Source organism: Zingiber officinale, chromosome 4A (assembly GCF_018446385.1).
Source record: "Zingiber officinale cultivar Zhangliang chromosome 4A, Zo_v1.1, whole genome shotgun sequence".
NCBI classification, from domain to species: domain Eukaryota; kingdom Viridiplantae; phylum Streptophyta; class Magnoliopsida; order Zingiberales; family Zingiberaceae; genus Zingiber; species Zingiber officinale.
In genome coordinates this window covers 4,233,927-4,249,011 of record NC_055992.1, presented here as the reverse complement: position 1 = coordinate 4,249,011, position 15,085 = coordinate 4,233,927, and the positions used below count along the sequence as shown (strand labels likewise).

The 15,085-nt window shown below is 38.8% G+C and overlaps 1 protein-coding gene across 1 annotated transcript; it reads right to left on the bottom strand.

The window, feature by feature from the left end:
* Nucleotides 1-8,356: 8,356 nt before the first annotated feature.
* Nucleotides 8,357-9,188, bottom strand: LOC121969116 (uncharacterized protein ycf23-like). Its single transcript, XM_042519038.1, has 5 exons — nucleotides 9,105-9,188; nucleotides 8,966-9,025; nucleotides 8,785-8,874; nucleotides 8,600-8,707; nucleotides 8,357-8,524 (listed from the first exon to the last, which is right to left on the bottom strand). The coding sequence occupies exons 1-5, from the start codon at nucleotides 9,186-9,188 to the stop codon at nucleotides 8,357-8,359; spliced, it is 510 nt and encodes a 169-aa protein (XP_042374972.1).
* Between the last annotated feature and the right edge of the window lie 5,897 nt (nucleotides 9,189-15,085).

Below are 15,085 nucleotides of genomic sequence, written 5' to 3'. Positions count from 1 at the left end.
AATTTGTGTTAGCCATGTTCTTTTTGTAATTCTTTTCCGTTACTCTCTCTCATATTTTTATGAAAAAGTGAAAAAAATGACTCATGTTATTCAACTCCCTCCCTCTTGCGATTTACAATCGTACAGAGTTTACTTTAAGTTTATGTGCCTCCTTTTAAAGTTTTACAACTGCAGCATGAACATATATATGTGTTATAATAGTATTTTACAAATATAATTATGTCAGATCGTAATGGCTAGAATAGACTGAAAATCATTGATGATAAGTATTTTCATTATATGTTGGTAAATACTCGATGTTGTTACTAATCCATATTCATATAGTCTTTTTTTAATTATTTTAAAATATTAAAGATTTTTTTTCATATACTTTTACTTGGAATGGTCATGTATCAACATGCATCACTCAAAAATTTAAAGAATCAATGTGCTTCTTATGATACATGAAAGCATATAGATCAAGACATTACAGAATTTTATTATAGTGAACTTTTTTTTTAATAATTTGAATATTATTGATAATGTATAATATCCCCTTATACTAATTTTTTTTTCTCAATATTATTCTAGAAAAAATATATTTGAGAGCTAAGATACGAGGTCAAATTTAAAGTAACATGAAACTTGTATTATCAAAAATAATACAAGGAATTATTGTATAAGATGAGAAAGAAGAAGATAAAGTCATCTCATCTTATATACCAAATGAGGTTTGAAATGCTTGGAATAAATTTCCATGGTAGAAAAATGGCAATAAAATTCAGACATTCCTCGAAATAATAAACATACTTATTACTAACCAGGTACGAGAGTCCCAAAGTATATGGCTGAATTATTGGTGAGTTTTTAATAAATTTATACAAGTACTTCTTATAATTATCAATGAACTTATTTTAATTTATAAATAAATTTGCTTATGTACAAACATACTTTACAATGATTCACAATATGTATAGATGAAAGGATGATATTTTTATCGATGCTCAGTCACAAGCCATAGAGTTAAATATCTAAATTTTATTTTCTCACATTTAGCAATGGCTAATCTTATTATTTATATATTAAATAATAATAATATTATCTTTTACAAAGGACGATTTGACTGTTAGAATTGGACAGACGTCTCAGGTTATTATAGAGAGAGGAGAGCCACAAATTCCATCATATAATATTATAAATGATATGTATTATGAGATTATTGATGAAAACAAAAAAAAAAAAACTCTCTATACAACATTGGTTTTTAGGCGAAGGTTGTATATTGTGTATTATTAGATTAGGAGTTGTTCGAGTTCTTCATGTAATCGTAAAGGACGGAGAATTAAGAATAAGAGCTCGGATCATGATAATAAAATAACCGATGGAAGATCAGATCTAGGTGGCAATAGACTATCTAGTCAAGATGACAAGATTTCATGTTTCATTTTATGTTGTCTTATTCATTAGGTTATCCTTTTGGGCTTCATGCATGATTTTTCAAGTCGACATGGTCTGATTCCGAGAGCTATTGATTAATATAGGTTATATATGTTGTGTTTTGGTTATAAATATTTTTGAATAAATAATTATATTTTAAAATTGATGATTTAGATGTGTTACTAAAAATTAAATTTATTGGTGTTATACTGTAATGGTATAGATTTGGATGTTTTACTAATATTTTTGTGATGGTGTATTATTGTAAAAAATAAAGAGGATTTAAAATTTATGTTACTGATTAATTATTAACTGCTGTCGTGCTAATTTAAACATTAAAATTTAGCCAATTTTGCAACTGAATTTAAACATTAGTATGTTAATTTAGCGACCAAATATATATTTGATTGCTAATTTAGCAATCGAATTTAAATTTGATCGTTAAATATTAAACATTAATACGTTAATATATTGACCCAATTTAAAATTTAAGTTGTTAAAATTTAATGATTGAGTTTATTTCGTTCGCTAAATTAATGACTATATTGAAATCTCAGTCGTTAATAGGGACCAAAATCAGAGCGACAAACTAAATGTGTTGCTAAATTCTTTTAGTGAACGATTAGCAACGTATTCGGCCATTGTAAATTAATGATTTTCTTGAAGTGGTTTATAATTAAACTGTAACAATCCAAATTTTTTCATTTCGAGTCCTAATAGTGCTTGAAAATATTTAGAAATGCTTTAGAAATATTCTATAGAATTTTAGAAAATTTTAAAGTATTTTTATGTAATTTTCGAAATTCGTTTGGTATTTTTACCAAAAGAAAACAAGTTGCAAAAATAAAGAGATTGAGCCGAGGTTCGAACCGGAGACCTCCGGTTAAGGAAAGCCTTAAGTTGTCTCAGCTGACCAAGAACCCAGCAGGACCGTGCTGATTAAAGAAAGAGAGTAAATAATTTACGTAGTAGTTGATAACAGAAATGTTTAGGTATTAAAAGGGATAAGTTAAGAGAAGAACTTAGGGTTAATTGCCCGTGACCTAAACCCTTTCTCTTCTCCTCCCTTGGGGCGGCGGCTTCTCTTGGGCGGAAACGGAGAAGGAGCTAGGGCTTCTCTCCGGCGACCGGCCAAGGACCCAAATCCGAGAGTCTTCCACGCCATCACGATCCTCTCGTCGAGGAGAACCTGTTGGCACGAGGAAGGGGCCGAGATTTCAAGTTATCCGAAACCCTAGAAGCCTTCTTCTTCGGTTGTAAGTCCAAGAACGAAGGTAGGTTGCTTTCTCACCTGCGATAGGAGTAGTTTCGGACCTTGTTTCTTTTTGATTTCGAAGCATGATGTAAAGGTTGGTGTTTTGTAGCTTGCTGCCGTGAATCTCAAAGAAAGGAAATAGATTGTTTGTTTAGCATGTGGTTGTTTCTTCAGACTTTGAATTTAGTATTTCAGTTTTTGAATTAGAGTTGTTTGTGACCTTGATGAGCATGATCGGTTCATATGAAATCTAGCAATCTTCGGTTTTTCTTGTTGCCGTGGCACTGAGCATGAAGAACAATTATGGGTTTAGGTTTCCAGTAGCAATTTTCCTTACTAGTTGCATGTTGGTTTCTTTTGCTTCCTTGCCGTGGTACTGCAGATAGCTTCAACAGGATTTGGTTTTTGTTGTTCTGTAAAGATATAAGTTTTGAACAAGTTTACATAGGTTTGTTTTGTAAAAAAAAAATTCAGCAAGCTTAACTTGAATGTGCTGCAAAAGTGGCACGAACAGCCTTGGGGTTTTATTGTGTTGGTTTAGTTTGTGCTGCGAAATGGGCATGAACAACCTAGTCTTAGGAGAATTCGGCAGATTTTGTTAAGCTTGTATGCAGATTTTTGTTAAGCTTGTATGTAGATTTTGTTAAGCTTGTATGCAGATTTTTGTTAAGCTTGTATGTAGATTTTGTTAAGCTTGTATGCAGATTTTTGTTAAGCTTGTATGCAGATTTTTGTTAAGCTTTGCATGCAGTTTTAGAATCCATTAAAGCATTACAGTTTTGTATGAGGCAGTCTTTTATTATAAGTATTAACAAGTAACAAGTATTTTATTTGAGAAAGGCTAGTATCCGACTTCCGAGGTTGTCGTTAAACAAATCCAGGTGACCGTTTCCGAGGTCTCGACCCTGGTAAGACCAAGGTCTTTACCCTCGTAGGACTGGTGGCTTGCTATCTCAGTTTCTATTAGGGAGCGCACAATGGTACTAAGCCTGGGCCCAAGAGATTATTATTATTTTGAAGTATAAAAGTATAAGTTTTTGAACAAGTGAAATAAGTTTCACATTAGTTTACAAATCAGCAAGTTTAGTTTTCTTTTATGCCAGCATGTTGTTTAGTTTTGCTTACTATTATTTACTATTAGATGAGCAGCTATACATGTTTAGCATTTCAATATGTTTGATTCCTTTATTATTAGATGAGCATGTGTAGTATTTTTTTTAAAGCATTCAGTTTTTAGATTTCTTCCTATTCACATGCATATTCGAGTTTTGTAAGTTAGATAGCGCTTACTAAGCATTTCTGCTTATAGTTGCATTTTCCTCTTACTGCAGATAAAGGAAAGGAAAAGTTATAGTGAAGGAAGGCGACAAGGAGATGTGGATGGATGTGTGATGTCTGGACTATGGAAGCCTTGGGATTTAGTTTAAAAATTCATTAAGATTTTGTATTCAGAATGTTGGAACTATTATATTCTTTCATGTTGCTGGATTTTCTTATTGAATATTTTATGTTTTAGAATTCTTCCTTCTAATTGCTATGCACATTAGTTTTGCTAATTGAGTTGTATCACTGTTACATGCATATACTGATTGATATACTTTAGTTGTGAACATATGCTTGAGTAGAATGACAAGATGAGTTAATTATGTTTCAGTTGTTACTAATTGAATGTTTCTCATTTTTGAGAGTTTTAAGTATTGATGTTTACATGTGAGTAACTCTAGTTAAGAAAAGTTAATAGTACAGTAACGTCCCACCCTCACAGACTAGTAGGGAGGAGGGTGGGGTCGTTACAAGTTGGTATCAGAGCAGTCCCCATTTACCAGCATCACACACACATCAACATCAGCCTTGACGTCTTCAAGTAAGAATGTATTTATACTTTCTTTTATGCTTTTCCTTTATTATTTGTAGTATAGAGAAATCCTTAGAAATATTTGATTATATGTGCAGAATAGTGAGGTGTTTAGAAGTGCTTACTCATAAATGTTTAAAGTTAGGAATTTTGCTTAGTTTTCTCTCTCTACATAACTAGATGTTAAGAAGAGGACGTCCCCGTACCGCTCGTACTGAAGACCGAGCACAGGAGAACGAAGAGCCCATAACAACTGATCCAAATCTCTCTGAAATTGTTGCTCAACTCCAGAGACAAGTGGCAGAGCAACAACAAGTGATTGTTAATCTGATGACTAATCGGCAGATAGTCCCTCCCACTCCTCCAACTATCAATGTGGAGACCCCAGTGGTGACTGAAGTTCCATCAGCTGCCTTGGAAGTCGCCACAGCACCTAGAAGATAAGAAGCATATCTGATACAGTGGCTGAAGCTGAAGCTAGAAAGTTTCTTAGGCACGACTGAGCCCTGGGATGCTCAAGCTTGGTTCAAGACACTGGAGAGCACCATGGAGCTTCTTGACTAGCCAGAAGTCGAGAAGGTCAAGTGTGTCTCTTTCTGCCTATCTGGAGATGCTCGTATGTGGTGAGAGAGAGTTAAGAGCAAGAGAGCAATTAATCAGATGAGCTGGGTTGACTTCGAGACAGATTTTTATGAAGAATTCTTCCGTCAACGGATCACTAATAAACATTATGAGGAGTTTATAGAATTTAGACAGGGTGACCTACCAGTAGAAGAAGCAGTCAAGAGATTCAACAAACTAGCTCGTCTCTGCCCAGAGCTAGTAAGTACAGAGAAAGAACGAGTTAGACTGATGCTCCGAATGCTGAGGCTAGAAATGACACTTAACGTGAGTAGTGGAACTCACCGACCATAGACTGGTGAAGAGCTGGTCAGTAGGGCATTAGTCGCTGAGCACTATCTAAACAACATCAAGGTACAACAAAAGCAATTCAAGCCAGTCAAGATAGAGGACAAGACAGCAGGGAGTCAGAAACCCCATACAAGTAAGCAGCACTGGAAGGACAAAGATAACAAGAGAAAGCGATGGAATAAAGGAGGCAGCCAAAAGGGAGGTCCAGTATACAAGCAGGCCAACACTACAAGAAAAAAGCTAAACAACAACGCTTTTTTGGCGTTGTCGTATGTACTTAAAAAGTGATGTTGTAGATGGTGTTGTAGAAAGTCATATCAAAGACAACGCTTTAAAAGCGTTGTGGTTGGTCACAAAGACAACGCTTTTTAAGCGTTGTCTTTTCGTTCTTAAAAAGCGTTGTTATAGATGCTGTTGTAAAAATGCACATATCAAAGACAACGCTTTAAAAGCGTTGTGGTTGGTCACAAAGACAACGCTTTTTAAGCGTTGTCTATTCGTTCTTAAAAAGCGTTGTTAAAGATGCTGTTGTAAAAATGCACATATCAAAGACAACGCTTTAAAAGCGTTGTGGTTGGTCTCAAAGACATTGTTTTTTAAGCGTTGTCTTTTATTACTTAAAAACGTTGTCTTTTATTTAAAAAACATTGTTTTTTAAGCGTTGTCCAAATACTCAAAATTATAAAAATACTCAAAATTTACATATAATTGAATATCCACAACCACAATCATTTTTATAATAAGACTATTTAACAAATAAATAAAACTTTATATTATACAAACAAAATGTATACATATTGATCCACAAATTAAATTTGTATCATACAAGTTATCCTTAACTTCATGACAATAATTTTTCAAACACACAAGTTTTACAAAACCTCATCATTGACTAACCGCTGTTGTTGGTGTCCATCGCATGGAATTGCTTCTTTAAGTCCAGCAATCTCTTCTTCTGAAAGGCTTTCAGCTATCACTCTTAGAGCCATCTTCTTCAACTTGTCATCAGCACACCTGGGGTTGTAGGCAATCAAGAAATTTTGTATGAAAACTTTCATACATGTAAATCTCGTACTAAATAATATGTCAATGTTATATATACATGTAATTCATACCGTAAGTGTGTTTATATCGTAACTGACAAGTTTTCTTTAGGGCCAACTTCTACTCAAGCTCTTTAAACACTGCATCAAAATAAAAAAATTGGCATTAGTTCTGTGCTAATCCCTGAAATTTAGATGCTGAGCTACATCAGAAAGAAATTATAAAAGATGTGAAGAGATAACAATGAACAAGAACTATCAGAACCTGATCTGTTTATGTCCATTAAAAACACAACATATCAGATTGAACAAAGAGCAGGTCCTTACCATTCAGAAGCTTCAAAGAAGTGATGCAGGCTCCAAAGAGATAAATCTCTGTGGCATTGCACAATAACCATGCGATATATAAGCTCGTCGACATACATAATTCACCCATAGACGGCAATTTCAATTTTCAATAAACTGAGGAGGAACACATTACAAAAGCAATGATCAATTCATAACTGGATATATAGTAGGATACATATTACCGGTGGATCTCCCTATCCGTTGCTTTCAAAAAAAAAATTGTGATCATTAAGCCTCGTGTGATATTGTGATATATATACAACATAAAATTTAAATCTTAAAAAATCGGAAATAATTCATTAAACCTTTTACACAGAAATTACGGAACAAGTAGAAGAGAAAGGGGCAGATTGATAAACCTGCCATGAGGAGAATTGGAGAAATCAAAGGAACTTTGGGAAACCCTCCGCTCCCTTCCTTGATTCTGATGCCTTTCGCATATGCAGTTCGATCTACACTGCCAAGCACGAATATTCTGCTCGATCTGTCCATAAAGATTCAAAAGAGAGAAACCAGAAACACAAAAGGGGTAGCTAGAAGCCCGGTTAGAGAAGTAGACAAAAGATCAAACAGAAAGGAACAAAGCAGGGGAGTAGAAAAGGAGTGCTGTAGATGGATATATTAACCAAGCATATTAATGTTTGACCTGTCTTTACAAGTTCTAAGCATATATATTAACCAAGCATATAACCTAAGAGGAATAAGTTACAAAATGCTACTTGATGTTTGACCTGTCTTTATTGGATTTTGCGGCCCCGGTCTTCTTGTAGCCAGGCACAATGTAATACTTGATGTTGACTCTACCTTTGCAGTTGTTTCGGCTTGAGGAGTGGCAAAGAATGGTGGAGTAGAGGATGGATTTCAGGTATTCATCCGTGCCATCGAGGAAATGACTCCAGTAGGTGACTAGCATGTTGACCAGGGCATGCTTGGAGAAGATGACTTGTTTCAGAAGCTTTTTAGATCAAAGATACGAAGTGCATTGTTATAAAACTAGATGCACGAACACTTGCTTATACGGTTCTTGAAATAAAATACATTCGTAACCGTCACTAGCCCAAGCTCAATAAGGAAAATTCACGGTAAATGTGCAAAGTATACCTCAGATACTGAAGATGATAGGGAAGGCCAGAAGACAGTTTGACGCAAATATTGAGATTGCCCAAGCCAATCCATGGTACTAATCCTGACAACTCCTCCAAATCGCACTGACTTGATTGTGTCCACCCATCCTTGTTCATCAGCTTGGAACCTTTGAAATGAAAGCTGCATTGGGTACATGGAAAAAAACAACAAAAAGGGAGGATAAATGATAGCCACCAACCTAATTGTTCACAAATATCTGTATAAGTTATTAAGGGTGTTCATAGAAGTTGATCCTTTAGCCGTGTCTGTTAGATGGTCAAATCTAGGCGCCAACTCAAAAATGTTGGCGTCCAAGTGTTAGTGTTCAACTACTTCTGACAATGAAGTAGTAGCAGATAATCAAGAACACAAGAGAATCTGAAAGAGTCTATATTTCTTTCACTAGTAGCAGATAATGATTAGATTAGAAAGCAAAAGAACGCATACCACACCAGCTGCTCCTGCTGTTAAAGCCATAGGTGCAGTGACAGCGCTTAATCCAGATGAGCACATAACTGGAATCTGAACTGCTCGGGAAATGGAGTATGCAGCTGCTAGCGTTGGTGTGGCCTACATTTTAAAGAGGAAAAATATCACATTTTTCATCACAAGTGTGCTAAGATTTCTTATTCGTACTGTTGTTACCTTCTCGATCAAACCAAGGACACCAGGTTTTGATGGACTTGAGTATTTCCCTCCTTCAGTTTGGATTATATCAGCACCTTCCTGTTCCAGCAACTCTGCTAGCTTCACCTTTTTAAATTGAACAAAAAACAACGAGAGATTGTGTTAGTGACAAATCTCAGTTTACGAGGAAATAAATGAGCTACCTGATCAGGGAGACTAAGCATGTGTGGCACGGTTACAGACAGTGTAATGGATGGAAGAATCCTTCTAGTTTCTCTAGTGAGCTTTAGAATCTGACAATGGCACCACAGAATAGTGACGAGATAGAAATAGCTGAAAATACTCGAGGAACTGCAAGGAAAAGTACGATCATGATTCATATACCTGTTCAGGGGAAAACTGAATTCCCATCTCGTAGAAAGAATCATAATTTCCAATTTCCACCTGCATTTAGCACAAGGATTTTAATGTTTGGTATGACAGACAATCCGATCGAAACCAGTCAAGTTCATCGCATCCTAACCATTTGGGCACCTGCTTCCACTGCAGAAGGAAATGCCAAAGGGTCCACAGAGGAAACACAAATCTGCAAGAACAAGATCATCATAAGAAAGAAGAGTTGTGGAACTTGCAACTGAGGCAGCGAGCAATCTGCTTGAACAAGGTAATCATGCAGCGTTGGAACTCTGTCGTGAGCATCAATTACCAAATATTAAGATCACTGACAAACCAAATAATACCTTATTTTTAACAGCTATCTAGAGGATCTGGCTTTTTGACTTGAAGCTGGTTCAAAGAAGACAAATCAAATATACAAATACTAAGATGAAAGCATAATGAAGTAGTTAACTTTTTCTACTTTACCTGATTATAAGATCTACAGCTTCTTGCTCAGTATTTTGTTGCACGAGTAATTATTAGAAAAACAAACCCAATAGTGGAACAAAAGCTAGATAAAGAAACTAGATAATTTACACTGACAGAACTTTACAGAATAACATATAATACAGTGCTTTGTACTTGCATATTAATCCAGAAAACATCCTTTCACCTAAGTGACAATTTTTCCAAAACATCATCATTCACAAAACATCATCATACTTTCAAAGGAGAAGTAATTTACCATGAAACCATACTACCAGACTGTTTGGAATAAGTAATATCAACTTTTAATTTGTATATCATATATAGTTGAAGAAAATACTTTCGTTTAATGGCCTAAATTCAACACAAATTGACAAAGAAAAGTGTTTTTTTTTGTTAATGCAAATATATTTAACCTCCAGCCTTTTCTTTGATATCGTTCGCTGTGGCCCAAGAAAGTTCCGGCGACTGCTTAATTACTTTACTCTTTTTTTGTATATATGAACATTTCTGAATTGGATTAGTTTCCATATGATCAATCTCTAAATTACTAAACTGCTGCTAAACAGCATTTAAGCTTTGTTCCTTTCTTCTAACGCTAATATTCGTCGATATTGAGATAGTTTATTTGAATAGCCCAGGTACAGTTAAATCTTATACAGAGCTTAGTTGGTTAACCAGTAAATTATTAACCAGCCGCCGCACTAACGATTCATGATCTTAGCAACTGTGTAAATAAGACCCTGGAAATCCTACAGCCCGAGTGAACCCAATCGGATTGTCGTAGCAAACACCCTTCACAACAACAGAGGCCCCTTGAGCCCCGACCTTCTCTACCCAAGTGGCCATAGCAATTCCAAAGCGACGAGTAACCTTAGTCGAGCAAGCAGTCTGGAACACCAACCACTGACATATCCTAATAAAAAATCAATTACAACAAGGTTAAACACAGAGAGCGACGTCAAGTTAACGATCAGATAACACCAATAATCCAGATGGATGGTTGTCACAAATTAAAACATCATCATTCACAAAACAGAAGTAGTACTACCAGACGACACGACATCGAACGAACTCGGAGCAAAGGAACTGCCACTTCCAAAGGAGAAAGGAGAGGTCGAAATGCTGGTGATGGCAGGAGAGGAGGTAGCGGTAGCAGAAGAAGAGAATAGAGGGGACGCAGAGGAGGAGGCAGGAAACGGGGATACGAAGGATGGAGCTGGAGCAGACGTCGTCGGCACAGAAAAGGCGGGGGGAGATGAGGACGTACCAAACGAAGGCACCGAAGGTGCGGCACTAGCTGACGAAGCAAACAGTGTCTGAGCCGAGGACAAGGCCGGCGCCGGAGGGGAAGCGGAAGTACCAAACAACGGAGAGGCAGCAGTGGAAGACGAACCGAAGCCGAAGTTGGGAGTCGAAGCCCCCAATCCAAAACCAAAATTAGGGCTTGAGGAAGCGGAAGGTGCGGCGGATGCTGAGGGAAAAGGGATGGGTTTGGGAGAAGAGACCGCCTGCGAGGAAAAGAGACCGGGGGTAGTAGAGGCGGAGGATGGAGCAGATGGCGAGAAAAGACTAGAGGTAGTAGAGGCGGAGGATGGAGCAGATGGCGGGAAAAGACTGAAGGTAGAAGCGGCGGAAGATGGAGCAGACGTCGAGAAAAGACTGGAGGTAGAAAAGGCTGAGGATGCGGCCGATGAGGAGCCAAAGGTTGAGAGGCCGAAGAGAGATGGGGAGGAACCGGCGGAGGAAGAAGCGCCTAGGGAGAAACCAGTGGCGGAAGATGAGGCGGCGCCAGCGGCGGTGGGAGCGAAGGAGAAGGGGGAGGCGGAGGAGAGGGAGAAAGAGGAGGAAGCGGAAGAGACTGAGGGTTTGGGTCGACTTGGAGGAGTTGGGCCGGCGTGAGGAGTTTTGCGTGAGGAGTTTGGGTCGAGATTAGGGTTCAGAGGAGATCACGCGGCAAGGAGAGGAGAAGGCGCTCGTGGAGAGGAGAAGGCGCTCGTGGAGAGGAGTGGAGAGGAGAAGGCACTCGTGGAGAGGGCACTCGTGGAGAGGAGAAGGAGAGGAGAAGGCACTCGTGGAGAGGAGTGGAGAGGAGAACTCGTGGAGAGGAGTGGTGAGGAGAAGGCGCGCGCGCGTTGAGGGTTTAGAGTTTAGCAAAGCGAGGGCTGCGAATTTATTTTAAGTGAGTTTAGGGGAAACATACACAACACTTTAAAAAACGTTTTTTAAAAAAATGTTGTCTTTGACCATAAACAACAACACTAAAGACAACACTTCATTAAAAACCGTTGTCTTTAGTAAAAAGTAAATACCATAGACAACGCTTTTCACTAAAAGCGTTGTAAAACAAAGAACGACAACGTTTTTATTAAAAAGCGTTGTCTATTGGGTGTTGTTGAATGCAAAAATTCTTGTAGTGCAAGTTCCCTCCCTGCCCTAAATGTGGAAGACTACATCCAGGAGCCTATCTTTTGGGTCTGACTGGATGTTATTTGTGTGGTCAAGAAGGACACCTGGCTAAGGCATGTCCTAACAAGCTCAAAGCACCTCAGCAACAGGCAGCGTAATACGGGAACAAGCCTCAGTTACACTACATGCCTGCAACTCTAGACGGACCTCAGCTCAGTCAAGGAAGGTTGGAAGCCCCACCAGTTTCAGCCAGTGCAAGAGTATTCTCCCTCACTAAAGAGGAAGCTGCTAGTGCCTCCACGGTCGTAACAGGTCAAGTAGTTATTTTTTAGCATTTAGCTACTGCACTATTTGATACTGGGACGACCCATTCTTTTATATCAGTACTCTTTGCCAAAGAATTTCAGATACTTACAGAGAGCATGAACTCTAAGTTTTTAACGACTCTACCTTCTAGGGAAGTCATGGAGTCCAACCAGTGGCTTCGGGCTGTACCAGTCAGAATTTCAGACTGAGAGCTATATGTTGATCTAGTAGTCCTTGCGATGCAAGATTTCGATGTCATTCTGGGTATGGATCTTCTCAGCAAGTACAGTGCTTCAGTGGACTGCCGCAGAAGGAAAGTGATTTTCATCCCAGAAGGTGAACCATCCTTTGAGTTCACGGGGGTGCCGAAGAGGAAGACCTAGAAATTCCTCTCTTCCCTCATAGCTCACCAGATGTTAGCTAAAGGGTGTACTGGTTTTCTTGCGTACATTGTGAATGCAGAAGAACAAGAAAGACCCAAGCAGGAAGATGTTCGGGTAGTCTGTGAGTATCCAGGGATATTCCCAGAAGAGCTACCTGGACTACCTCCCAACAGAGAAGTGGAGTTTGAAATTGAGTTGGTTCCTGACACTAGTCCAATTTCAAAAGCTCCATACCGGATGTCTCCAGCAGAACTGAAAGAGCTACAAGAACAACTTCAGAAACTGCTTGACAAATGTTTCATTCGCCCTAGTCATTCATCATGGGGAGCTCCGGTGTTGTTCATTAAGAAGAAAGATAGATCTATGCGGATGCGCATAGATTATAGAGCGCTGAACAAAGTGACAATCAAGAACAAGTACCCTCTTCCCAGAATAGATGATTTATTTGATCAATTAAAGAGGGCAACAGTGTTCTCTAAGATAGATCTGCGCTCTGGGTACCATCAATTGAAAGTGAAAGAAAGCGATATACCCAGAACAACTTTCAGGATCAGATATAGACACTACGAGTTTGTAGTCATGCCTTTTGGTATGACTAATGCACCTGCAGTCTTCATGGACTTAATGAACAGAGTGTTCATAGAATACCTCGACAAATTTGTCATCTTGTTCATTGACGACATTCTGATTTATTCAAGAACTCCAGAGGAGCATGACATGCACTTGAGAATAGTACTGCAGACCCTTCAACAAAAGCAGCTTTATGTCAAATTCTCAAAGTACGAGTTCTGGTTAGAGCAGGTGGCGTTTCTAGGTCACATCATTTCTAAAGAAGGCATCCAAGTGGATCCTGCCAAAATAGAAGCGGTCAACAACTGGTGTAGACCCAAGAACGCCAGGGAAATTAGAAGCTTCCTTGGTTTAGCTGGATATCACAGAAAATTTGTGGAAGACTTTTCTAGGATAGCCTCTCCACTAACAGCCCTAACTAGGAAGAACAAGAGTTTGAATGGTCAGACAAATGTGAGCAAAGTTTCCAAGTACTGAAGAAAAGACTGACCAGTGCTCCCATTCTGACTGTTCCAGAGAGTGACAAGAGTTTCGACATATACAGTGATGCTTCCAAGATGGGCCTCGGAGCTGTTCTCATGCAAGAAGGGAAGGTTATAGCTTATGCTTCCAGACAACTCAAAGACTATGAGAAGAACTACCCCACTCATGATCTTGAGCTAGCAGCTGTGGTCTTTGCACTAAAACTCTGGCGACATTATCTGTATGGAGTTCAGTGCAGAATCTTCACCGACAATCAGAGCTTGAAGTATTTCTTTACCCAGAAAGATTTAAACATGAGATAGCGCAAGTGGCTAGAGTTGGTTAAAGATTATCACTGTGAAATCCTTTACCACCCAGGTAAAGCTAACAAAGTGGCGGATGCACTGAGTCGAAAGTCCAGTACAACTCTGATGCACTTGTCATCATTAGCACTGCCACTGCAGAAGGAATTGTCAGACTTTGGAGTTGAAATTATTTATGGGCAACTCTCTGCATTGACCTTAGAGTCAACCCTGCTTGAGGATATACAGAGAAAGCAAAGTGAAGATCCAAATATCCAGAAGATCAAGCAGGGGATACAAAAAGAAGAAAATTCAGAGTTTCGGGTGTCAGACAGTGGAATTCTCTATCAGGGGAGCCGCCTTTGTGTCCCCAATGATGACGAATTGAGAAAGAAGATTCTGGAAGAAGCTCATAGTACGCCATACTCCATGCATCCTGGTTCCACCAAGATGTATCAAGATTTGAAGCAGAGATTATGGTGGTCTGGACTCAAGAGAGATGTTGTAAAATATGTCAGTACCTGCCTGATATGCCAGAGAGTCAAAGCAGAGCACCAGAGACCAGGAGGAGTTCTACAGCCTCTCCCAATACCAGAGTGGAAGTGGGAAGAAATATCCATGGACTTTATAACAGGTCTTCCAAGAACTACTAATGGATATGATGCGATATGGGTGATAGTGGACAGATTGACCAAGTCTGCCCATTTTCTAGCCATCAAGGTGTCCCACTCTATAGAGCAGTTAGCACAACTATATGTTAAGGAAGTGATCAGACTTCATGGAGTCCCGAAGTCTATCATTTCTGACAGAGATGGGCGCTTCACCTCTCATTTTTGGGAGTGTGTTCAGAATGCACTAGGCACCAAACTCAAGTTCAGCACAGTCTTCCATCCCCAGACTGATAGACAGACAGAACGAGTAAATCAGATTTTAGAAGACATGCTCAGGGCTTGTGCATTAGATTTTAAAGGTAGTTGGTGCAAGTATCTGTATTTAGCTGAATTCGCCTACAACAATAGCTACCAGACCACTATCAAGATGACACCTTATGCTGGAGGCATTGTATGGCCGGAAGTGCAGATCACCCATATGCTGGTTGGAGACTGGAGAAAGAAAAGAGATGGAATTTGAATTGGGCAGACAGACCGAGATGATAGATGAGACCACTCAGGCTATTCAGAAGATCAGACAGAGGATTGAGACTGCCC

Bases quoted from the DNA above. Each gene is read 5' to 3' on its own strand.
- LOC121969116 (XM_042519038.1), bottom strand. From the start codon at position 9,188: ATGATGATCTTGTTCTTGCAGATTTGTGTTTCCTCTGTGGACCCTTTG. The intron at 8,708-8,784 runs GTAGCTCATTTA...CAATTTAAAAAG, and splicing joins TGCTTAGTCTCCCTGATCAG to GTGAAGCTAGCAGAGTTGCT. The intron at 8,525-8,599 runs GTAACAACAGTA...TTTAAAATGTAG, and splicing joins TCCTTGGTTTGATCGAGAAG to GCCACACCAACGCTAGCAGC.